This window comes from Cydia fagiglandana, chromosome 21 (genome assembly GCF_963556715.1).
Source record: "Cydia fagiglandana chromosome 21, ilCydFagi1.1, whole genome shotgun sequence".
NCBI classification, from domain to species: Eukaryota; Metazoa; Arthropoda; class Insecta; order Lepidoptera; family Tortricidae; genus Cydia; species Cydia fagiglandana.
In genome coordinates this window covers 1382012-1406902 of record NC_085952.1, presented here as the reverse complement: position 1 = coordinate 1406902, position 24891 = coordinate 1382012, and the positions used below count along the sequence as shown (strand labels likewise).

At 40.2% G+C, this 24891-nt stretch overlaps 1 protein-coding gene across 2 annotated transcripts; it reads left to right on the top strand.

Moving 5' to 3' along the window:
• Positions 1–1315: 1315 nt before the first annotated feature.
• Positions 1316–21755, top strand: LOC134674998 (uncharacterized). Of its 2 annotated transcripts, XM_063533142.1 has the most exons (13): positions 1316–1457; positions 2960–3082; positions 3542–3641; positions 4195–4292; positions 4654–4793; positions 14485–14659; positions 15211–15393; positions 15858–16008; positions 16686–16857; positions 19938–20070; positions 20400–20524; positions 21263–21360; positions 21641–21755. In XM_063533142.1, exons 1-13 carry the CDS (start codon positions 1374–1376, stop codon positions 21730–21732), a joined length of 1674 nt encoding a protein of 557 aa, XP_063389212.1. In that variant the 5' UTR covers positions 1316–1373; the 3' UTR covers positions 21733–21755. The 2 variants fall into 2 exon arrangements, with proteins under 2 accessions (XP_063389212.1, XP_063389214.1); XM_063533144.1 differs by lacking the exon at positions 21263–21360.
• Positions 21756–24891: the final 3136 nt, after the last annotated feature.

The following is a 24891-nucleotide window of genomic DNA, read 5'->3' as shown; positions in this document are numbered from 1 at the left end:
GCGTTAGACCCGTCTATAAATGTGAGTTAATATGGGCCCGATTCGGGTTTTGATATAGACACAATTAGATATCTTTTAGACATCACCAAGATACGATAACGATATGTTTAAGATCTAACCTGTCAAATTTGACATTTGCGCGATTCTAGAGATACTCTTGAACGATTTCCTCACAGGATATGACTTAGAGATCCATTTCACATCTAATAGATATCTTACGCTATCTAACGTAAAAGTGACATTGGTTGCCCGAATGGCGGTGAAAGAGAACTAGTTGATATCTATAACGTATCTCGAATGGATCTAGTACGTGTCGTCCCTTGTGAACATCTTGAAATTCGAATACGGCAGTGTGTATCCTTATAAACAAAACTTCTATGCTGTAAAGCGACGACGTTAAAATGTCATTACGTGACCACCCGGCAACTAATCCGGGTTGAAACCGGACCCCGATCAAATAGAGAAGGTTTAATCCCCCTAGTTATCCCTAGTAACCCATCCCGCACTGAACCCATTACCCTAGGGTATTTGTAATAAAAAAATAAAGTAGATTTTATCTTAAGCAAATAAGTAGTAATAGCGATAAGGTGTGCTGGGGTATTCGAACTTGAGGGCCACTTAGCCCACTTACATTCACTAACCCGGGTATAACCGGTTAAACCTGGAGTTACCATGGTTACCAGTACAATTTGACACTGGGTTAACGGTCTAACCGGTTAACTCCGGGTTAGTGGGGTGGTGCAAGTGGCGATTAATTAACCTTATTGCAAATTTTTCACCGAAAGCAAAAATGGAAAAATTCATCCCTTCGGGCAAGATTTCGTGTGTCTCCCTAAAACTTGTAATCAAAAGGAAGGAATGGAAAAATGCGCTCGCATTTATAGTTAGACCAAGAAAAGTCTGCAGCGATTTTGATAGCCCACGCAGTGCAAGTATTATTAGGTACGTCATAATTTCAAAGAAGTTTGACGTTTAAAATTACACTTGCACTGCGTGGGCTATCAAAATCGCTGCAGACTTTTCTTGGTCTAACTCAAGTCAAGTAAGCTTCGGTAGCTGTTGGTTGGTTGGCGGTAGTGAAGCAGCCAATTGTTAAATTTTTCGTTTCATGAAATCAATAAAATCAAAAAATATATTTTTAGTGAAGACCTCAAGAGCTATTTCGAAGTCAATAAATATTTACAGTCACACCACAGAGTGTAGGTACACAACTTCTACAATTGTATACGTATCTTGATCCCATTACCCCCTGTGATCCAATTTACATCAGTCTACCCGACCCACCATTATAAGTCAAAACCATTTAATGAAATCTAGTAGGTTAAATTGTCATATAAAATTTGTACACATTTTTTACGTTTAATTATATCAAGATGGACAATCAGATGGAAACACAGATCAGTGACCAGGAGATCATGAAGAAGAAGGAAGATGAGCATTTAATGCTACAGAGACAGGTACGTAACCATTTTTAAAGTGCACGCCCCTCTTCAAACCACTAAGCGCCACTTGCACCATTCGTCTAACCCGGGTTAACCGGTTAAATCTGGAGTTGTACTGGTAATCATGGCAACTCTAGGTTTAACCGGTTAACCCCGGGTTAGTGGAATGGTGCAAGTGGGCCTTATGCGTTGGAACTAACTCGGAGTTAACCAGTGAATAAAATCAGGCGTTACTTTGCGGAAATCCATATTAATTTAAACCAAAATATTACTTTGCTAATCCGCGTAAAAGATAACGTGCTAGTCAATCAGTGCTAACCCGTTAACTTGCGTATTTTTTACATGCAATTCTGTCTGACGCCCGGCAACAACTCCTGAGGATGCCTCGTAGAGAGGCGAAATACGTGTCGAGTATTATTCTTTTGGTGGTGGTTTGTTATATTTATTTGCGTATTTATTTTTGAGGTGGGAAGGGAACATTAAATGCATGTAAAAAATACGCAAGTTGTAAGTATAACGAGTTAGCGCTGATTGACTAGCACGTTATCTTTTACGCGGATTAGCAAAGTAATATTTGGGTTTAAATTCGGAGTTAATCGTTTATACAGTACAGTTTTAACACTGTATGCCTAAACGGTTAACTCCGGGTTAGTTGGTTAACCCTGGATCGCGCAAGATACTCTTAAGGCGCCGGCCTAGCCTACGGTTCTAATTAAAATATGTAGTAAACACGTAGTAAAGTAAACGTAGGGGCACATTTAAATCATAATTAAAAAAGATTAAGAATAAATTTGAAGAGAGCATTTGCTTTATGTCAATTTATGAGACTGTCAACTAATATTCACCAAGACAATTCCAACAAACCCAAACTCAATGAGTGAGTGAGATCGGAAGCTTTTTCTAAAGCACCAATAGGAGCGCTCCACATATTCTGTATCGCGGCTAATTAGAGGCACCTAAATTTAAACCACCTTTTGTAGATCAAAATATTGCAAATCACTCTTTCATCGGCTGATGGGCTAACAAAATCGCCCAATCCAAATTGGAGGCTTCCAATAACCACCATTTCTGCATTTAACCGTTTAGTTAAGAAACCCTTGTAAACTAGTACTTTGGAAGATTATAATATGTAGTTTACGTCAAATCGAAGCTTTTTATTTGAGTCGTCGAGATCCTGATCTGCACGGCGGCTACATATGATCCTTCGAACCGGATTGATCTTATGTATGTAGGAAGTGGATGCGAAACTAAAACACACTTTTTACTGAACTTTATGTATTTAAACGAAGTATTTAAAGAAATATAAACAATTAACATAACGGCACGTCTTGACTGTTAGCTTTCTCCAACATCTCCCAATGGCGGACCGCCTGCGCCTTATATCCTAAACGACATAACTCACTCATGCTATCCCTTTCATACTTGTTGACATGATCTTCATTCTTTCTCACTCATTCACACAACGTTCCATTTCACTCAATCCTACATGTATATATTATTGCTTACTTTGCATATAGTTCCGGATCATACAACGAGACCGGGCCCACAGAACAGTAGGTGTGCACCCGATGTTCCGAAGACAGGATATCCTGCTGCGCCAGCTTCGGAAGGACTACCGCAGCATGAAGGAAGATTTGAAGGTAACATGGAAATGGAAGAGAGTACAACCGTTAGAAAATATGATACATCAATAATTCAAAGTGCATTCATCATAAACGCACACGCAAATAAATGATTTATGATTTATGATTTATGATTTATGATTTATGATTTATGACTTATGATTTATGATTTATGATTTATGATTTATGATTTATGATTTAAGATTTAAGATTTATGATTTATGATTTATGATTTATGATTTATGATTCATGATTCATGATTCATGATTCATGATTCATGATTCATGATTCATGATTCATGATTTATGATTTATGATTTATGATTTAGGATTTATGATAATTATGATAATTATGATAATTATGATAATTATGATTTATGATTTATGATTTATGATTTATGATTTAGGATTTATGATAATTATGATTTATGATTTAGGATTTATGATAATTATGATTAATGATTTCATATCTCTCCAGATTGCGACAACTGGTGTCCACAAGAAGAACGAAAAGCGAATGAAGGCGGAGTTACAGCGCTATTTATTGCTTAGAGAGAAGACGGAACATCAGTGTCAGGGTATGCTGAACCCCCGTATAATGATATTTGTGACGTTCCACGGTAAAAGGTACCTTACGGCGGCTGGCACTTAGGTCACATAGCGCCGCAATAATATTGGAGCGGCGTTAATAATAGCGTAAGCGCCAACCGCCATAAGGTACCTTTATCCGTGGGACGTCACATTTATTACAAAAATAATGTGTATATTAGAAATAAGCCATACATGATCATTACACAATTCAATGTACCATATTTTCCAATTTGTTTCATATTTTATGCAAATAAAATATTTTTTTAATGATCATCACTACATCTTATAAAACAAAGTCCCCCGGCGCGTCTGTTTGTGTTTGTATGTTCGCGATAAACTCAACAACTTCTGACCGGATTTTCACGCGGTTTTCACCTATCAATAGAGTGATACTTGAGAAAGGTTTTGGTGTATAATTTGCTAACCCGTACGCAGCCGGGGTGGGTCGGTAGTACATTCTAAGTTCTAAGTTTCAAGGGTGCATTGATAAGCCTCTTATAAATCTCCTACCGATAAATAACAGCAGTGTACTGTTGGCAGGACGTATAATCCTTATGGAGCAGCTGGAAGGATTGCTGCAGCGTGACCATAAAAACCTGCTAGAGCTGCAGAACCGCGTCAATACTTCTATGGGAAAGGTATTTTTCTTCTACGAGTATACATATACCTTACGAGGACATTGCTCCGAGAAAATTTTCGGATTTGATGTAATTTCTACTTAGAATCACGAGCTCTTTAGATTAAGTACCTATAATTCTTCGAGGATTTTTTTTTTCCAATATTATCTTTCGTTTCCTTCATTCCGTTGCCGCCATACAAAGTTTAAGAAAAATGGTAACGCAAATACAAATCTCGGGACTCTTTTTTCTCCTATTAGGATCGAAAGATCGTGTAACTCTGAGTTGTAATAACATAAAACTTCTCAAATTAAAAAAAAGTGTAGTGTACGACTTTAAATTTTCAATAAAATGGCCCAGTTAAAACTCTATTTTATTTCAGTTGAAAGAGAGAGCTCAACAAGGGGAGACACGCCTGGTGGCCACAGAGAATAAGCTGGAGACAGCCAACCGCCGTTTCAACGCGGTGCAGCATGAGAACAAGCAGATACGTGAGCAGATCGAGCATATGCTTAAGGACAGGTGGGAATTAAGAAGCTTATTATAAAGGGGCCCACAGATTATCAGTTCGCCGGACGATATCAGCCTGACAGTTATTCGCCACTGTTACCTTTTGTGATTAACTGGTAATCTATGGGCCCCTAAACACAGAAGGTTGTACTTTTTTAATAGCCTACATTGTGTCACATAGTAGGCCAAAGGCCTCCTCTATCTTCCATACGCCATACGTCACCACTCTGTGCTTGCTCCAGCCAGTCGCCGCAATATGAATCCAAGTTTCACCGTCTTTTCAGCCTGCTTCTACCTAGGCTGATCTGTGGGGTCTGTAGGATTTGTGGGTTCGTTTCACGATGAAAAAATAGCCAAATTATAGAAACTACTTATATTTTTAAAGAGGGCGGTACATCCACAAAATACTAGCATAAAGGGACGTGCGGAGAGTGCAACAGCTTATATCGACTGGTTTAAAATTTGCTCTAGTGCGGTAAACTATCAGGGCCGCTCCCGCGCACCCCGCCTTCCCCGTGCGTCCCCTAGCTTTGACAAACGTAAAACTGGTATTTAAAAACTTAATCTAATTGCGTCGCTCACATGCCCCACCCCAGTGCTGCCCTAGCAGCACTCTTCTCCTATAGGTATTCGAGCGACGCGTGCGGCGGATCGGGTTAGGACACCCGATTTCGTCCTTATCTTAACCATTCTGGTTCGTCCGTCTCGTCCGGGTAAAGTCTGTTCGATGATGCCCCGTGGCCAGATGTTACGGGGCCCATCGGGGTCGACAATAAGGACTAGGTCCCCCACTTGCAAGGGCCTCTGCTCCTTATTCCATCTTGGTCGCGGTAACAAATCGGGTAACACTTCTCTGACCCAACGTTTCCAATATAAGTCGGCAAGCCTCTGTGCGATTCGCCATTGTTTTCTAAGGAAAAACTCGGAGTTATCGAAGATGCCCATTTGAGGTAAGTTTGATGATGAGCCCAAAAGAAAATGGTTTGGTGTCAAGGTTACTGCACTTCCGGCTTCGACAGAGACGTGCGTTAGAGGTCGACTGTTAACCATGTTTTCCACCTCGGCGAGTAACGTGTTATATGTCTCTTCTCTGGGTGCACGTTCTTTCAGGATGATTTTCAGCGAGCTCTTTACGCTTTTTATAAGTCGCTCCCATGCCCCACCCCAGTGTGGGCTAGCGGCGGGGATGAACGTCCATTTGGTTCCATTATTAATGGCAGCGTTGCGGATCTCGTCATTATTTTTCAGTTCCTGAAGTGCCCTTTTCAGCTCGACGTCGGCACCACGAAGATTCGTACCGTTGTCGGAAAATATTTGTTGGGGCCATCCCCTCCTCGCGGCCATACGACGGAGGGCCATAATTAAGGCATCGGTCGTCAAGGAAGCAACGGTTTCTAAATGAATAGCCCTAACGGTTAGGCATGTAAAAATTACACCGTACCTCTTCTCCCGTCTTCTACCAATTGCCACTTCTTGGGGGCCGAACAGGTCTATGCCGCAGAAGGTGAACGGTCGCTGGTGATGAGCCATCCGTGCTTCAGGTAAGTTACCCATTCTGGGAATTTCAGGTCGGCTTTTCTTTATTCTGCAGACCATACATTTAGATGCAATATTTTTAACAGTTGGGCGAAGTTTAATAATCCAATATTTTTGTTTAAGGTTATTCACCACAGTCTCTTGGTTCTGATGAGCGGCGCTGACATGGTAAGACTTCACAATCAATCTAGTTATGTAATCTTTTCCATCTAGGATTATAGGCCTTTTTGTTTCAGGTGACACATCGGCAGCAGCATCAATTCGGCCCCCGACGCGCAGGACTCCGTGCTCATCAAGGTAAGGTGACAAGGTAAGTAGCTTACTACTTTTTTCTATGTATTTTCCTTGTTTCAGGATTTTAATCTCTTCACTAAACGATTGGGCCTGTGATTGTCTTATCAACAGGCGCTCGGCTTCCTCCATTGCCTCGTAATTATTATTATCGGTAAGTTTTCGACATCTTTTTATAAACTTCAAAACAGCGTCAGTACTTCGAAGCAGGCGCAGCCAAGATGAAAATCGCGTAGGTTCAGGTACAGGTAAGTCCTTACAATCATTATTTACCATTTGTATAATGTTAACACACTCTAATTCATTGTCATTTATTGCAGGTTGTAGACAATCCGTCGGCCAAGTGCGCTCATTATCGTGTAAGAAAACCGGTCCGTGTAGCCATTGATCTTGCAGAATAGATACATCATACGCCTCTCTTGTTCCTACGTCCGCTACATTTAGGTGCGTAGGGACGTACCTCCACTCGTCACTGCAGGTAAGCTCATCTATTTCGCCTAAGCGATTAGCTATGTATGGCTTATAAGTGCGACACTTGTTTCTGATCCAGTGTAAAGTCGTAGATGAGTCACTCCAGAATATTTTGCGATTAGGTTTTATTTTATGCTCTTTTATTATAGTGTCAGCCAATCTAGCAGCTAGGACAGCAGAATTCAATTCAAGTCGCGGGATTGACGTAATTTTATTTTGCGAAACTCGGCACTTACTTGCCACAAATGCAATGTACACATGAGCGTTGCCTTCCCACCGCCAGTACGCGACGGCACACATAGCTTTGGCAGACGCATCGCAAAACAAGTGCAATTGTAGATTCGTATAGCATGCAGCAGGCGATGGTTCTAAGTTCAGCGGTTGCGCCGGCGCGGGCGCGCCATCCTTGTCTCGCTCACTAGCGGTACCGGCCGCCGCCGCGGTCGAGTCTGTCTCCTTCACTCTCGTAACTCCCATATGCGCTGCGTTGTAGTAAAATCTCGGCAGCCGTATGTTACGTAATGACTGTAAACAACTTATCCAACTGCACCATTTTTCATATATTTTGTTAGGTATTTCCGTATCCCAATCTATGTTTTCTTGCCAACATAATTGTATAATCATTTTGCCATTTACAGTGAACGGGGATAAGAATCCATAGACGTCAAATATGGACATAACGACTCGTAAAATGTCCCGTTTTGTCGGTCTTTGTGTTCCGTTGATTATATTTTCAGGAATCTTCTTAAATGAAACGTCAAAACCCAGTACATCTTCATGTGGAAACCAGATTAAGCCGAGAGTTCGTTCGCTTTCATATTGTTCTCCGGTTTTAAACTTTACAGCCGCTTCGCCGAGAGTTGATTTTGGCATGGACTCGAGAACTTGTTTACTATTAGAAGTCCAGTTACGTAATTCGAAGCCACCTTGCTGATGAATTGATTTTATATCTCTTATCAACTCAATAGCGGTTTTTTCGTCTGGTAGGCTGTCTATATAATCGTCCACATAGTGTTGGTTGTATATAGCTTCGCAGGCAGGTAACATCGTCGGCTCGAAACGCTGAGCGTTCTTGTTTTTAATATATTGGGCTACGAAGGGGCTACAGTTAGCACCGAATATTAGCGAAGTCATGACATAGGTTTTCACTTGTCCCTTGGGGTCGCTTCGGTATAAAAACCGTAGTGCATTTTGGTCCTCTTCTCTGATTTTGACGCGTAAGAACATATCTTTAATGTCGGCAGTTACACCAATCCTTTGCTCTCGGAACCGCAACATTATTCCAAACAGTGACCTCAGTAGGTCGGGGCCCTTAAGTAGGTAGTGGTTTAGCGACAATCCATTCGTTTCAGCGGCAGCGTCAAAAACAAGACGGAGGCGTTTTTTATTTTTATTATCCACTCCAAAATGTGGTAGGTACCATGTTTTGCTAGTTACTGTGGTATCCTTTAACTCTTGTGCGTAGTCATTGTCAAACAGGTGCTGGACGCGCTCGCTGTATCTCTCTCTATAGCCATCACATTTTTCCATCTTGCGCTCCACTCCCTTAAGACGCGACATGGCGTGAGGGAAAGAGTCAGGTAATTCACATTGCTCATTCTTCCAGGGGAGTCCAACGTGCCACCGTCCATCAACAAGTTTAGAAGTTTTGTCAAGTTTTTCTACGGCGCATACGTCGTTATAGTTCTCACGGGGTTTACTAGTTACGCCCAGTGAGTCATACGTGAAAGAACGACGTACTTCTTCATGTAGGTCTCGCAGCAGTCGCTTGTTCTCAGTCGCGTCATCGTTGACGTCATTATTGCAGATAAACAGAGTTGAGTGCTGCACAGCTGACGACATACGGGCGGGAGCTCTTCCATGTATACACCAACCAAGAGGTGTGCGAGTGGCACAGGGCTCCTCAGGACTACCAACAACGATTTCCAATGGTAACTGCAAGTGGTAGTTGTCCTGGCCTATCAGTATTTCCGGTTTTAAGTTTTCATCACAGAAATTATTTTTGAGTCCTTGTAAATGCGTATATTCATCACAGTTCACTAGATTCATGTTATTATAGTTCGGTAGGTCAAGGTCATTAACACTTTGCGCGGTAAGCGTAAACTTTTGTCCATTTTTGTTAGATATAGTTATATCCACGAGATAAGATTCGCACACTAGCTCCGAGTCCTTCCACGCGCCACGCACACGCGTGAGTCAGTCAGTCATAGATAATATTTTCAGTGATATTTTTCCTATTACTAAAAAAGTTATCAGCAATTTAGAATCAGACCACTTAGGCCAATTAATGGTATTTGAGGCCTTAAGGAAAAATACATTGAGAAAACAAATTACTTTTGTACCAGTAACCTCGGACCGCGTGGAAAGAATGAAGCAAAGTCTAGTTCAGGCGCTACCCTTTTTGTCTTCAGATATGAGTCCTAATAGTATGTATAATTCATTCTTTCACACTTTTATGGAACATTATAACGCGATATTTACTTCAAAATCGGTCGTAGTTAGTGGTGCATCTGTTTTTAGTGAGTGGGCTACTGCGGACTTACATCAACGGAGACGTGAACTGTATGCTTTGTATGAGGAACGGCGGTTTAATACGAGTGATGAATTTAAAGAACATGTCAAGGAATATTCGAAGAAGTTTAAAATAGATTGTCATATAGCTAAGCGGAATTATCTAAGTCAGAAAATTAAAAATAGTCCGGACATTATTAAAGCAACTTGGAAAGTTATTAATGTGGAGACTGGTCGCTCGAAACACACAATGAAAGAACTGAAACTAAATATTGATAACAAAATTATAGATTCCAATTTAGAAGTAGCTACTGAATTTGAAAAATTTTTCACCGAGGTACCAGTATCCACAACTAAGGATTTAAATTCATCACCCTCATCTGCTGTTACATTATTAAAAGATAACGCTCCAGAGTGTTGTAGAGACCTTCATTTTGAACATGTTTGTACCTCAGATGTAATAAAGGCGTTTAAATCAATTAAAGTCAAAAAAACGAATGACCTCTGGGGAGTCTCTGTCCATGCTGTCAAATCCTTAGTAGAAATTGTAGCGCCTGACTTGGTAATTATATTTAACAACAGTGTCGATTGCGGCGAGTTTCCTGATTTAATGAAACATAGTAAAATAACTCCTTTGTTTAAATCTGGTAGCAGCTCTGACCCCACTAACTTTAGACCGATATCTGTGCTACCAACATTCAGCAAGATTTTTGAAAAATTAGTTCTTTCACAATTAGTACGACATTTTAACGGCAATAATTTAATGCATAATAAGCAGTTTGGTTTCACACGGGGTCGCTCAACAACCGATGCTGGTGTTGAGCTAATTAAGCATATTTTCGATGCCTGGGAGGAGTCACGAGATGCTTTAGGTGTCTTCTGTGATTTGTCTAAGGCGTTCGACTGCGTTTGTCATGAAACATTGATCAGGAAACTACACTATTATGGAGTTAGAGGATCGGCACTGAATTTACTTAAGTCCTACTTAAATGGTAGAATACAAAGGGTCGATGTGAGTGGACAGCGATCACCGGGGTCATTGGTCTCTATGGGTGTACCACAGGGGTCAATATTGGGGCCTTTCCTGTTCCTTATCTACATAAATGACTTGCCATTCCTTGTAAAGACCCACCATGACATAGTATTGTTTGCAGACGACACCTCACTTATTTTCAAAGTCAAACGACAGCAACAAGCGTACAATGATGTAAACGATTCTATTTCAAAGGTAGTAAATTGGTTCAATGTTAATAATTTATTGTTAAATGAGAAAAAGACTAAATGTATTCAGTTTGTCACTAGTAGTAACGTAAGGCATGTGCAAACAAGTGTCATTGTGAAGGATGAGGAATTGGAATTAGTTGATAGTACAGTTTTTCTTGGTATAACTTTAGATTCTAAACTTCAGTGGGGTCCCCATATTGCTACTCTTTCGAGTAGACTGAGTTCTGCAGCTTTTGCAGTGAGCAAAATCCGTCAGTTAACTGATGTGAAAACAGCTCGATTAGTATATTTTAGTTACTTCCATAGCATTATGGCATATGGTATTTTACTGTGGGGCGGTGCTTCAGAGATAAATACCATTTTTGTTCTGCAGAAGCGGGCTATTCGAGCAATATATAAATTGAACCATAGAGACTCACTTAGAGATAAATTCAAGGAAATTGACATAATGACAGTGCACTGTCAATATATTTATGAGAATATTCTGTATGTACATAAAAATATTGTTAATTTTAGGAAAAATTGTGACATTCATAATATTAATACTAGAAATAAACATAAGCTCGCAGTGCCCTTCACACGGCTCCATAAAATTAAAAAATCATTCATGGGTAATTGTGTAAGATTTTATAATAAACTTCCAAACCATATTACTGAATTATCAATTAATAAATTTAAAAATTATGTAAAGCGTAAACTTATTTCTAAAGCTTATTATACCACACAAGACTACATGAGTGATAAAACAACGTGGGATTAATGGTGACTCGAAATAGATAATTCAATGTATGTACTTCTTTGTTAAGTTTTATTGACATTTGTTATTAGATTTTATTCTAGAAACATTCTAGACTAGTATTTTTTATACAATTTTTTTTTATGTTTGACGATCTTTTTGTGAAATTCTTAGTATTAAATTTGATCTGTATAATAATCCAATATTACTATGGAATAATATTAACTTCAATAAATTGCTCTGATAATTAGCTTAAGATAATATATTATTATGTAAAACGTTCATAAGTGCTTGTTACTAGGCCTACATGAATAAAGTATTTTTGACTTTGACTTTGACATGCACTCGCGACGGCCGCGCGCCCCCACCCGTTTGGCAAGGTTTGCGCTTATCATACTGACCGAGCTGCAGTCGTCAAGCAAACAGCTGGTACTAATCACACCGCAGGGTCCATGGATTTTTATAGGCACTGCTTTTATTAAGCCCCTTGGAGTAGAAGTTGAGTTCACGTGCGACACTATCTCCGTTTTAGGCTCCGCTTCGATTTCGGTTACTTGCACTGTACTCGTACTATTATGGTCCTCATTTTGTTTCTCATTAGGTACAAAATGCAATAGCCGATGATGCGCTGACCCACAGTTGTTTACATCGCAGGCGGCTGCGGGACAAGTATTTCGGTCGTGATGCGATAACAAACACTTGTAGCATAAACCGCGGCGTTTAACGTATTGCCAGCGATCTTTGCGTAAAGATTTTTTAAACTTTTTACACTGCGGCAAGTCATGTGTAGCTATTTTACAGTAACGGCACATATTATTAAGTTCGTTATGTCCACTTTGCACTAACACAGTCTGATGCGCGTTAAAGTCATTCTTATCGTGATATTTATTACGTTTAAAATTGTCCGGACGTGTATTTAGTAACGTAGCACTGCATGTAGACACTTTGAGCGCTTCTTCGTGAAGAAAATTAGCCAATAAGTCGAATCTAGAAGTAGTTCCTTCGGTGATGCGTTGATAACTATAGTCGGCCCATTTTGATAACAATATGGTAGGCAGCTTTGACAACACAATAGTGACAAGACTCATTCCTTGTAGGTATTCTTCACGTTTTAGGGCACGTACGGCAGCGACGTAATTTCTTATTTTATTCGAAAACACAATGATTTCTTTGTGGTAATCAGGGGTCATTGTGCCTAATCGTTTGATCTCGTAGACGATTCGGGATAATATGACGTCAGCGTTCCCGAATTGTAACTCTAAGGTTGACATCAGTATATCTGGAGATGTGGTACTGATAAGTAGGGCATTCACTGCGTCCTTGGCGGGTCCACGAAGGCATTTCCTTAGGCGCCATAGGTTCTCGCTATCGCTAAATTTGCAGACTCGGGTAGACTCGTCGAATGCAGATTTAAATTGAAGCCACTCCATAGGGTCTCCAGAAAATATTGGTAATTCTTTAGGTGTGCTGATGCGGCTTAGCAAATTAGAATTGTTGTTTTGGTTGCAAACAGAAGTGGACATTATATCCTTAAGTACACAGGCTAACTGTTGAATTGGACCATCGGTGCCGGAATCCATGACGGCCGGCGGGTGCAGCAAGCCTGAAGATTGACCTTGATTAGCGGCGTGCTGCGATTCCAACTCTAAATTACTGCGTTCTACCCACTTAGCAACTTCACTTCGATTATCGGTTTCCGACGGGGGACTGTATTCTTCTTCTAACTCGGCAAGGTCCGCTTCTAAGCGTTTATCGATAAGCTGCATTTCTATTCGTGCTTTTTTCTCGGCCGCCTCCAGTTCCAACTTCTTTCTACGAGCCTCGATGGTAGATGTAGACGATTTCCGGGACAAAGACTTATGCGAGCCGGGCATTTCGGACTTTGTACTTCGGGCTTTTAACACTATTGTTTTATCAGGTTGCACGGTTTGTGATTTCTTCTCGACCGACTCTAGTTCTAGCTTCCTGCGAGCCTCCATAGAAGTTGTAAAAGATTTCTCCGACACGGGTTTATGGGAGCCGGGCATCACTTCAACTTTAAACATCTCGGATTTCACACTTCGTACTTCCAATAATTTGTCCGGTAGCACTTTAGCTTCATCATTTTTAGCTGCACTCGTACTCGGCTCACTTTGAACGGCTTCAAAAGCTTCTTTTCTCTCCTTTTCTCTTCTTACAGTTCCACGAGTTTTGGCCATTATTTTCGACGGCGGCGTGATGAACATCAAGATCCGGCTCGAAGACCAATTTGTAGGATTTGTGGGTTCGTTTCACGATGAAAAAATAGCCAAATTATAGAAACTACTTATATTTTTAAAGAGGGCGGTACATCCACAAAATACTAGCATAAAGGGACGTGCGGAGAGTGCAACAGCTTATATCGACTGGTTTAAAATTTGCTCTAGTGCGGTAAACTATCAGGGCCGCTCCCGCGCACCCCGCCTTCCCCGTGCGTCCCCTAGCTTTGACAAACGTAAAACTGGTATTTAAAAACTTAATCTAATTGCGTCGCTCACAGGGTCCATACCATAGCTAATTTGACCATTGAGGATGCATTCGGCATTAGTATCCAGCTCAATTAAGGTTACTCGCAGCAATTCAGTCTATATTAACCATGTGGGTTTTTGAGCGTATAGTAGTGTAGTGCAACATTTACTTAATGTGGACCAGACACTATCCGAATATACACAGAGTCTGTGCGGAAAGACTATATAGAGTCGTGGAATATATGGGGCCCAATACATTCCACGACTCTTTTCTTTCTGAACAGACTTTACACGATGTTGTTTTCAGTACGTATCAGACCGTTGGTAGTTACGAATTTCTCCGAAACCATTAATTTCCGCTGAACTTAAATAATAGGTATCAACTAGGTAGTTGTTAAGGTCCTCTATCATTGGCCTTCGTGTGATCTATCTCTCTCATCTTCATCAGGGCCATCTTCAACCAGAACTGGTCTAAGATGTTATCAGCTCTCTGCAAAGGAAAGAAGTTCCTTACAGACCTGTTCGAATCCTCGTCAGTGGCGTACGACCAGCGGGACGAGTGGTGCACCAAGCTGCGGTCTTTGACGGAGAAAGGGCGAGTGGAACAGACGATACAAGTGCAGGTTTGAACTCTATTGTGTTTGAAACAGAGTTCAGAATGTAGTCTTCGCAGGGCTTCAACTAGAACAGCTCTAAGATGATGACGCCGGTCCCCTGTAAAGGCAAGAAGTTCCTCAAAGACCTGTAAACTTCAAAGAATTTTAAACTGTGTAGACGACAACGGTTTCACTCACTTGAATTTTTAGTCGCTATTGGCGACATGTTTCGGGCCCGTCGGGGGTCCTTCCTCAGGCTCGAGTGCTCGCAGCGGCTGCACTTCGTGCACTGGAACGAGATAAAGCGTAATGTAAAATTGCCATTATAAAGGTTGACGGGATAAAGTATTTGACTTGCTTTTAAAGGCTGGTGACATGGCGATCTTAGGGGACAAATTTATTATTTCAGATATGTACATATAATATGGATACCCTCCTTCAATTAAAGGGGGATTTAAATCTTCTCGAGGCAAAGGTATAGGTTTGGAGCCGGTATAGTTTTATTTGACGTTCATAAGCGCATTGTAACATGTCTACTTGAATAAGCTATTTTTTATCTTTTATCTTTATTTTATCAGGAAATGCGTGACCTCCAAAAAGCGTATGACCACGAGATAAAGACGTACAAGTTCTTGGCCGCGAAGGGGGTGAAGAGAGTCAACGAGAGTGTGGAGATAAAGCAAGAGGAGATGCAGAGGAAGAAAGAAGAGCAGTGGCAGGAGGAGTTGGACTATCACACCAACCTGCTGAAAGATATAGAGGTGTTTTATAAGCAAAAGTTGATTATTACCATTTAGCTAATTTATTAGATATTTTGAAATTTCATTTAGCGATTTAACCATTTTATTAAGGGGCCCGCAGATTACCAGTTCGCCGGACGATATCAGCCGGTCAGTTGTTCGGAGCTGTCAAATTATGCTTTTAACTGACAGGCCGATATCGTCCGGCGGACTTGTAATCAGTGGGCCCCTTTAGTTAATTTATTACATATTTTGAGATTAATCCTCTATTACAGATGTGAAAGATTCCATAAACTCATGGCAAAATTTCGTAAACTTAATAATATTTTGTTTATGAATCGAAAAGTTCCATTTCCATAATGAAAGTTATATTCCCTGTGAAATTTTCCTTAAATTTCCTATTTTTCAACGTTTTTGGAAACTCTCTGCAACTTGCACGTATGTAATAATTGCTATTCTGTGGCTGATTATTTATTCTTTTTTAGAACTACACCCAGGAGACAAACGCGCAGAGGATAATAGAAGCATTCGAGAAGACAGAACAAGAAAACTTTGCCATCTATCGGCTGCTCACAGATTTCTGTGCGGAAAATATCGTATTGAGCAAGGATCTTGGCAGGCTTCGACAGGAAATCGGTAAATTCTCAAAAAATTGTCTACGCCTCGGCTAGTCTGTGGCCATGAGTAAGCCATTCATAATAAAAAAAAAAATTGTGTCACTAGGGAGCAAAATTACATATTTACGGCGAGGGCGTACATTGAATCCTGAACGACGCGAAGGTATTCCTATGATTGGAATATATAGGTTCTAAAATAGAATCGCAGGATCACTACGCTCAGGCGTAGTGATTCAGTTTTTCACATCACCGATTCGGAAAAGGGCTTTTTCTTCCCTGCTAGGAGGGATCAAAGTAACACTTTTCTGTTCTAGCACACTAAAGCATCAGATTGTGTCCACACTAAGATTTTTTTATTTTCCTCATAGTTGATGTGAAAAGCAGTGTGTCACACGGTATCAAAATTATTTCGTCTTCTTGGGCATTAACACTTGAATCCACACACACTTGAACACATACTGCTGTTCACATCAACTATGAGGAAAATAAAAAATCTTAGTGTTGACACAATGTAATGTTGAAACAGATTATTTAAGCTAAAAAGTAATGTGCAAAAAAATGAAAAAATAGTGTGCTAGAACAGAAAAGTGTTACTTTGATCCCTCCTAGCAGGGAAGAAAAGTGCCACTTTGATCCCGCCTTGCAGGGAAGAAAAAGCCCTTTTTCTAATTGGTGACGTGCAAAATATCTTTCCAGCTGATCGTAAAGATTTCAACGAGTCAGTGGAAGTGCGACAGAGAGAGAACCTGGAGCAACTGACACAGAAGCTGGAAGAGGTGAAGAGCAGGACGGAAACACTGCGGATGAAGGACAGAGAGAAAACTAAGCTGTTGGAGACTAACATGGATAAGATTAGCGACATTTTTAGGTTAGTTTTATACCTACATTTAATCTTAGTAATTATCGTAATATCCCACCACGGTTATCTACCAATAAGCAAATCTAGGTACTAGAACAATAAGAAAGCCTTATCGGTAGTAACCTTGCCTAAGATGCTGGTGGTGTTTGGTTCGGACATATACTTTCGTGTTTATATCATAATCCGTACTTCTGACCAGTAATATATGATTACGCGCCATGTTGCGGAATTTTATTGGAACTAGTTTCATACTATACTGAACTGTCTGACTGAATGAGATGACAGCGCCCTCTTGATAATGATCATTATACAGGGTCATTTTTGGACCGTTAGCCATATTGTGCGAGGTGATTAGGTAGGTCATACTGAACAACTTTTTCTATGGGACCAACCCCGAAATCCCAAAAAACAATTTGGTCTTCCCATAGAAAACGTCGGCATCCATTCGACCAGAATGTATAAAATGGCCAAAAATTTTTTTGTGATTTCGGAGTTGGTCCCATAGAAAAAGTTGTTCTGTATGGACTACCTAATCACCTCGCACAATATGGCTAACGGTCCAAAAATGACCCTGTATATTACTGATCAGGATTTAATTAAATACCTACATCAGAATCTATGTAGCCTTGTAGCAAAGTAATGTCTGTCTGTTACTTCGTCACGCTTAAACTACTGAACCTAATTAGATGGGACATGGAGAAATATGAGATATTAAAGAAAACAACGATGTTTAGATAGTTTTGGTCTGGAATTTACATGAAGGCCAAATCCTGTCACCCTTTCCCACACTATGGCAGCTGTTCTTGACTGTACCTACTCGCATAATGGCGACGTATTCCCTCGCCGACTGTACCTACGCTAAGTGCGTGCGCGATCAATTACCCATTGTAAACTTAATCCATTATAACTGAATTAACCCATCTAACCACGACACCGATCAATATTCTATATGACTGTACCGTGGACATATAATTCTCAGACTCGTATTCGTAAAATGTAGTTTTCTGTTGAATTTGGTCTCTTATGTATGTTTAGATCAAATCTTCCAAGCTAAGTTAGACCCACATGATGACAGTCTGTATACTCACTTATTGTTTTTTTTTTCCTAGCCTACTTTGGTGTCCCACTGCTGGGAAAAGGCCTCCCCTCGTTTCCTCCACTCGACCCTGTCATCGGCATTTTCCCACCATCCCGAGGGTAGAATGCGTCCAAGTCGTCCGAAAGGAGACTTATTGAATTAAAATTGGAAATTAAAAAAAAACGAAAGAAAAGAACGTTGTTTAGTACCTTATAATTATTTAGGTAAGTACGATACAGGTGCGGAAAGTAGCAAAATCGCAACGAGTGGTGATAAATTAAAAAACGACCGAGGGGAGTGTTTTAAATCGACATGAGTTGCAAATTATAAATTATCTACTCACACGTGTATTGCACAATGTTTTACAGTACAATAACCCTTTAAAAGTTTGACATAGGCACGGAAAGCGCTTATTCCCGCACTAGTGAGGGAAAGTAGCGCTATATGTACCTAGTGAAAATGTGTATATTTAATCGTTTGTACAACTTTAAAAATATCGCAGGAAAGCTTAAAAATAAATTAACAAAAATAGAAATCTAATGAATTTGTTATCACGCCTTTGGGTCATAAAAAATGATATATTTAACTACGTCGGCCACGTCATTGAAAACATGTTCTTATGTTGCAATGCGTATGCGGTAATTGGGTCGTCTATTTAGATACATGTCTGTTACATCGGCTCAGTTGCAAAGGAACCTAACTGACATATAATTCAATATTAGATATTGACATTATATGGGGACATAAATGTGATGCTTTCAGGTTATATAGGTACGCTATTTAAATAATTGTATATGGCTATCGTCAATTCAATGTTGGTACTTATGTAAGTACATTTAAATATGTGATAATACTCGTATAAGGTAAACGTACTAGTGCTCGACATGCTAATGCCCAATAGATGACACCTTGCTGTCACCTCTATTGACAATGACTTAAGTTTCAAGATGACATGTACTGGGACCGCGTCGAGCACCAGTACGTTTACCTTACTCTGGCACAGCCCAATACAACGTCAGATGTCACTGGGTTCGGAAAAGATTAATAGTTTAGAAGATTCAAAGGATTAAACCGGTCTACTGTTTTCGAAAAAGAAATGAAACAACATAAAACACAAGCGCTGGTGGCCTAGCGGTAAGCGCGTGCGACTTTCTATCCGGAGATCCGCAGGTTCAAACCCCGGCTCGTAGGTACCAATGAGTTTTTCGAAACTTGTACGAAATATCATTTGATATTTACCAGTTGCTTTTCGGTGAAGGAAATATGTATGTATGTATGTAAACACTTTATTGTACATAAGACAGGTTAAGATACAATTAAAAGAAAGTATACAATGTACAAAGGCGAACTTATCCCTAAAAGAACTTATCCCTAAAAGGGAAATACACGATACACGTAATTTACGCGTCTTGCGCGCCATGTGTAGCCTAGGAATAGATTAGAACCTACGGCCCTAAGGTCCAGTCATCAATCGCCATTATCATCGGTCATTAGTGCCGTCAGTCACCGACAGATGGCGCGAGATCATTAGTCACTAGTTATGTCTGTTATTGTAAACACATCATGTATGTAATGTAAATAGAATACGGTTAGTCAGTTAGTCACCTAATTGTAAAATCGTTATATACAGATGTCCCTAGTACATCATTATTTTCCATCGTATTTTCACGGGAACGTAAGAACTTGTCTTGTCAATCTCGGCATAGACAACATAAAAGATTGAAGAACTGTTAGCCGTTTTCCTCATAATTCTATCTGTAGTGCATAAGTAGGAGGTAGGAGATACGATTCAAAACTTCTGAAGAATCGAGGAAGACTCCGGGTAGCCCCTTAAGGGGCCCACTGATTAACAGTCCGCCGGACGGTATCGGCCTGTCACAAAATTTTCACATTTCCGAACAACTGACAGGCCGATACCATCCGGCGGACTGTTAAGCAGTGGGCCCCTTTAAGTCTAGGCAGGTATCATGCATTTTATAAGGTACTAATAGCAATTTTATTTTCGTTCTAGAATGTTAGACCTGTCCCTGGAGCCATTCCAGAATCTTCTAGGAGACAAGCAGCCATCTTTGCACCAGCTCGGTCTGACGCTGTGTCTCATTAACGAAAAGACGAAGGAGCTCATTGAGACTGCCTATTATTTGGTAAGTTTTTTATGACTAGCGACCCGCCCCGGCTGCGCACGGGTTACACAAAACCTTAACAAATTATATACCTAGAGACCTTCCTCAAGAATCACTCTATTGATAGGTGAAAACCGCATGAAAATCCGTTCAGTACCTAGTTTTTGAGTTTATCGTGAACATACATACACACAAACAGTCAGACGCGGCGGGGCACTTTGTTGTAATGATATCGCAAAAATAAATATAACAAACCACCACCAAAGAACTCGACACGGGTTTCTTCTCTCTACGAGGCATCTTCAGGAGATGTTGACGGTCTGAGCTTTAAACTTTTTTCCCAATACTAGGAGCGCAAGGCCCAAAAGAAGAGCCTAAGCCCTTGGCGTAAGAAATACACAGTGCATCAGCCACATATAAAGGAGCTGGCTCCTCTACCTGTGAACATGCTGGTCCCTGCTGATCCTTGCCCGGCGTGAGTATTACAGTTTTGTACAGTCAAACGGCCCTATTCGAACTTCAAGATACATCAAATATTACGACTAGATACTGATGGATATGAATTAGATATCAGTGTCAAAAGTGACGTTTCTTCAATAATATTTGACGTGTCTTAAAGTTAGAATTGGGCTGATTTAGTAGCGGATCAGATTACGCGTTATAAGCCACCTACCTATCTACCTACTACCTACCTAATTGTAATTTTTAGGGTTCCGTACCCAAAGGGTAAAACGGGACCCTATTACTAAGACTTCGCTGTCCGTCCGTTCGTCCGTCCGTCCGTCCGTCCGTCCGTCTGTCACCAGGCTGTATCTCACGAACCGTGATAGCTAGACAGTTGAAATTTTCACAGGTGATGTATATCTGTTGCCGCTATAACAACAAATACTAAAAACAGAATAAAATAAAGATTTAAATGGGGCTCCCATACAACAAACGTGATTTTTGACCAAAGTTAAGCAACGTCGGGAGGGGTCAGTACTTGGATGGGTGACCGTTTTTTTTTTTGCTTTTTTTTGTTTTTTTTTTTGCATTATGGTACGGAACCCTTCGTGCGCGTGTCCGACTCGCACTTGCCCGGTTTTTTTACCAGTTGTTTATAGTATTAATTAGTTGTAATTATTAATTGTTATTTTATTTTAGCGTCTTAATTATCATTTCATTCCATTGAACCGATCTATTACATGTACTTATCTGAACTAAAATATGCCAGGTGCACCGAAGCCCGCTGGTTCTCCCGCATCTCTGAGACCCTGGAGACGCCTCTCACCCGAGACGGTGCGATTGTTGCTCTGCGCGCTCTCGCTGCCGGTAAGTTAACATCAAAGTGTCAGTGTCAGTTTTCAGCATAAAAAAAGTCGTGCCGACTTGTATCTGAAATTCCCATACCAACTTGACATTTGGGATGAATTGACATCTTAAAGGATGACTGACGCTAGACAGGGCCGGAGCTTCCGGCGCTTCATTTCTTATGGAAAGCACCACGTGATCACGGATCAGCCGCCATAGAAAATGACATGTCGGACGGTCCGACCCGGGCACGGGCCAGTCTAGCGTGAGTCATCCTTAATTCAGACTTCCTCCGTTTCAGAGCCGGCCTACGAGCGAAGCGACCGCGTTCACCAGCTACAAGACTGCCGCTTGCCAGCTAGCCGCATTGTGCTGGCCAAACGTTACTTATAAAACATATAAACACAACAATATCATAAAAAATAAATATTTTATAATAAACATTTAGGCTAGGTTCACACGGGGTAAATTTTTCCCGTATACCGTATACGGGATTTTATCGAATTCCGTAGTGACAGCAAAATGTGTATAGAGACGTTCAGAATCGTTTAGACGGCTAGACGGCTTTCCCGCATAGAAGCCGTGTGAACAACTTTGATCGTTTCCTTACAAATTTGGCTGTCACTACGGTATTCGATAAAATCCCGTATACGGTATACGGGAAAAAATTACACCGTGTGAACCTAGCCTTAGCGTGGGTGTAGCTAGCGCATTTTGTGTTTAATTCACCTGTATTAAGGGTGACTCACCTTAGACCGGGCCGTGTCCGGGCCGGAGCTTCTGGCGCATCGTTTTCTATGGAAAGAATCACGTGATCGCCTGTCATGCCATAGAAAAGTAAGCGCTGGAAGCTCCGGCCCGGACACGGCTCTGTCAAACGTGAGTCATCCTTTAAACATAATTTATTAAAATATGGAATTTAAACATATATTATTTGCATATTCGCCTATCCTATTGCGTACATTAAATGTTTTTGATCCGAGTTGTTTTATCATTAACATTATTTATTTATTTATTTATTTAAACTTTATTGCACAAATATATACAACAATGTACAAATGGCGGACTTAATGCCAAATGGCATTCTCTACCAGTCAACCATAGGGCCAAACAGAGATATTTACATTTATTATATTACATCATTAGTTCACCCCGTAAAGTAGCGGCCCGATTCGAACTTTAAGATACGCCGATTAATAGATCTAGATATAGATTAGATATGTCAGTGTCAAAGTGACGCTTTTGTTTGAAGAAACGTCACGTTTGACACTGACATAATTATCATGTCTATATCATTTCTAGATCTATTTATTGACGTTCTTAGAGTTCGAATCGGGCAGTAGGTACCTAAATCCTCGCACGATAGGTATAATATGTGGATCAGGTATTTAGCTAGTTTTAGGCTACCTACACGAGAAAGCTATAATGAATGAATGAATGAATATTTTTATTTCATGTAGCACAATATCTATTTGATTAATTTAATAAATATTTAATATCTGTATGAAGGTTAACTTTTTTACAAATATAGGTTTACATTTTTTACACAGTGTATTTATACAAGTCTTAATATATTATTGTATCACATAATAAAATAACCTAAGAACTTGTCATAAGGAACGCTAAGGTATTATATCCAGACTGAGATCTTAACAGTTTCGCTGCCAGGGCCAATTTGCGCGCGTTTCCATCTCCGCCTAATTCTGATTTATTGCGCTTCAACCCTTCCGCTGCCGGAGCAATTAGCGTTGTAAGATAATTTTATGTAACCTTCCGTTTATATATAAAGGTATTCTTATGTGAATATGTTGTAAAGAAACTGCTTATCCATCATTCCTGAAAATAAGGGACTGTTTCAGGTTAATTTCCGTATAATAAGTACTTATTTGATTGCCGTCATGGCGGCGTTGTCATCAGCAGGTCTCGGAACCGGTTTTTTTTTAAAACCCGAAATAGCCCAATATTTTTAATTACTTTATGCTCTTTACGTAGGACTGAATCATGTATTTAGGTAACAACTTCGTATTATTAGATTGTTCCAAATAATAAACCAAAGAACGATAAAAAGCCTAATAATACCGGTATTTTTTGTATGAAGAAAAAAACCGGTTCCGAGCCTTGATCATCAGCCTATGCTGATACGTCCCATTACTGTCATCTAGTTCCCACGCTAACCTAATGTGGATTGGAGACTTCACACATACCCACCTTTTAATTGCACACAAACACAGCTAAAATCATAATATTCATTATCTCTCCCGAAGTCAAGCTTGGAAGTAAATATATTGCTGTTATTCAGTTGTAAGCCCAATTTGTGCCCAAATCTTCTGTATAAAGTCTGTAACAGCGCTGTTGCAGACATTATTCACCTACCTTATTCAGCTTAGTACGGCATGCTCTATTAAAACTGGTGATCCAAAAGACTCGAGCCTTTTAGCTCTTTTCAGGGTTCCGTACCCAAAGGGTAAAACGGGACCCTATTACTAAGACTTCGCTGTCCGTCCGTCTGTCTGTCACCAGGCTGTATCTCACGAACCGTGATAGCTAGACAGTTGAAATTTTCACAGATGATGTATTTCTGTTGCCGCTATAACAACAAATACTAAAAACAGAATAAAATAAAGATTTAAATGGGGCTCCCATACAACAAACGTGATTTTTGACCAAAGTTAAGCAACGTCGGGAGTGGTCAGTACTTGGATGGGTGACCGTTTTTTTTTGCTTTTTTTTTTGTTTTTTTTTTGCATTATGGTACGGAACCCTTCGTGCGCGAGTCCGACTCGCACTTGCCCGGTTTTTTAGGGTTCGCTTCATCTCTTGACGCCTAAAAGACTAAAAGCCTATTTAGCTCTGTAGCTCTGTAGCCATTTCCTTCATTTCATCCATTCACCTTATTAAAAGACTAGGTAGCCAGGTCTTTAGATAAAGACCTGGCTACCTAGCTTTTAGCTTTTAAATATGTAGCTAGGCTCAAATGGAACTAGGCTCGGGGGCTACAGAGCTAAATAGGCTTTTAGTCTTTTAGGCGTCAAGAGATGAGGCGAACCCTAAAAAAAAAGAGCTAGAAGGCTTCGAGTCTTTTGGATCACTAATTCAAACAATATTCAGCTGCCTTGTGTTACTTGGGTAGTTCAAAGGACTGTTGATATTTTATCGCCAAGTTAAATGACATACATTATCGCGTCGCTGCCTCAAATTAACGTCTAGATCCCTGTCAGCGTCACGTGCTTAATTAACTGTTTGACGTGCGTCAACGTCACTTTGCACGTCAAAATAGGGGGTGCCTATCGGGGGTATCCTATCTCATCGCATAATAATTGATTGTCATAATGTAATGTTACGCATAAATCTCTTTTCGCGTATTTTTTCTCCAGCTGAAACAGAAAGTATTTTCGAAAATATTTTGCATAGGTGATGTAGAATAGGGTAGGTTAGGTTAGGTTTGTGTTATAATTTTTCAGAAATGTTAATATTTCCAGCAGAATAACAATTATGCGAAATGAGTTTTATGCGTAACATTACATTAGGACAATCAATTATTATGCGACCCAA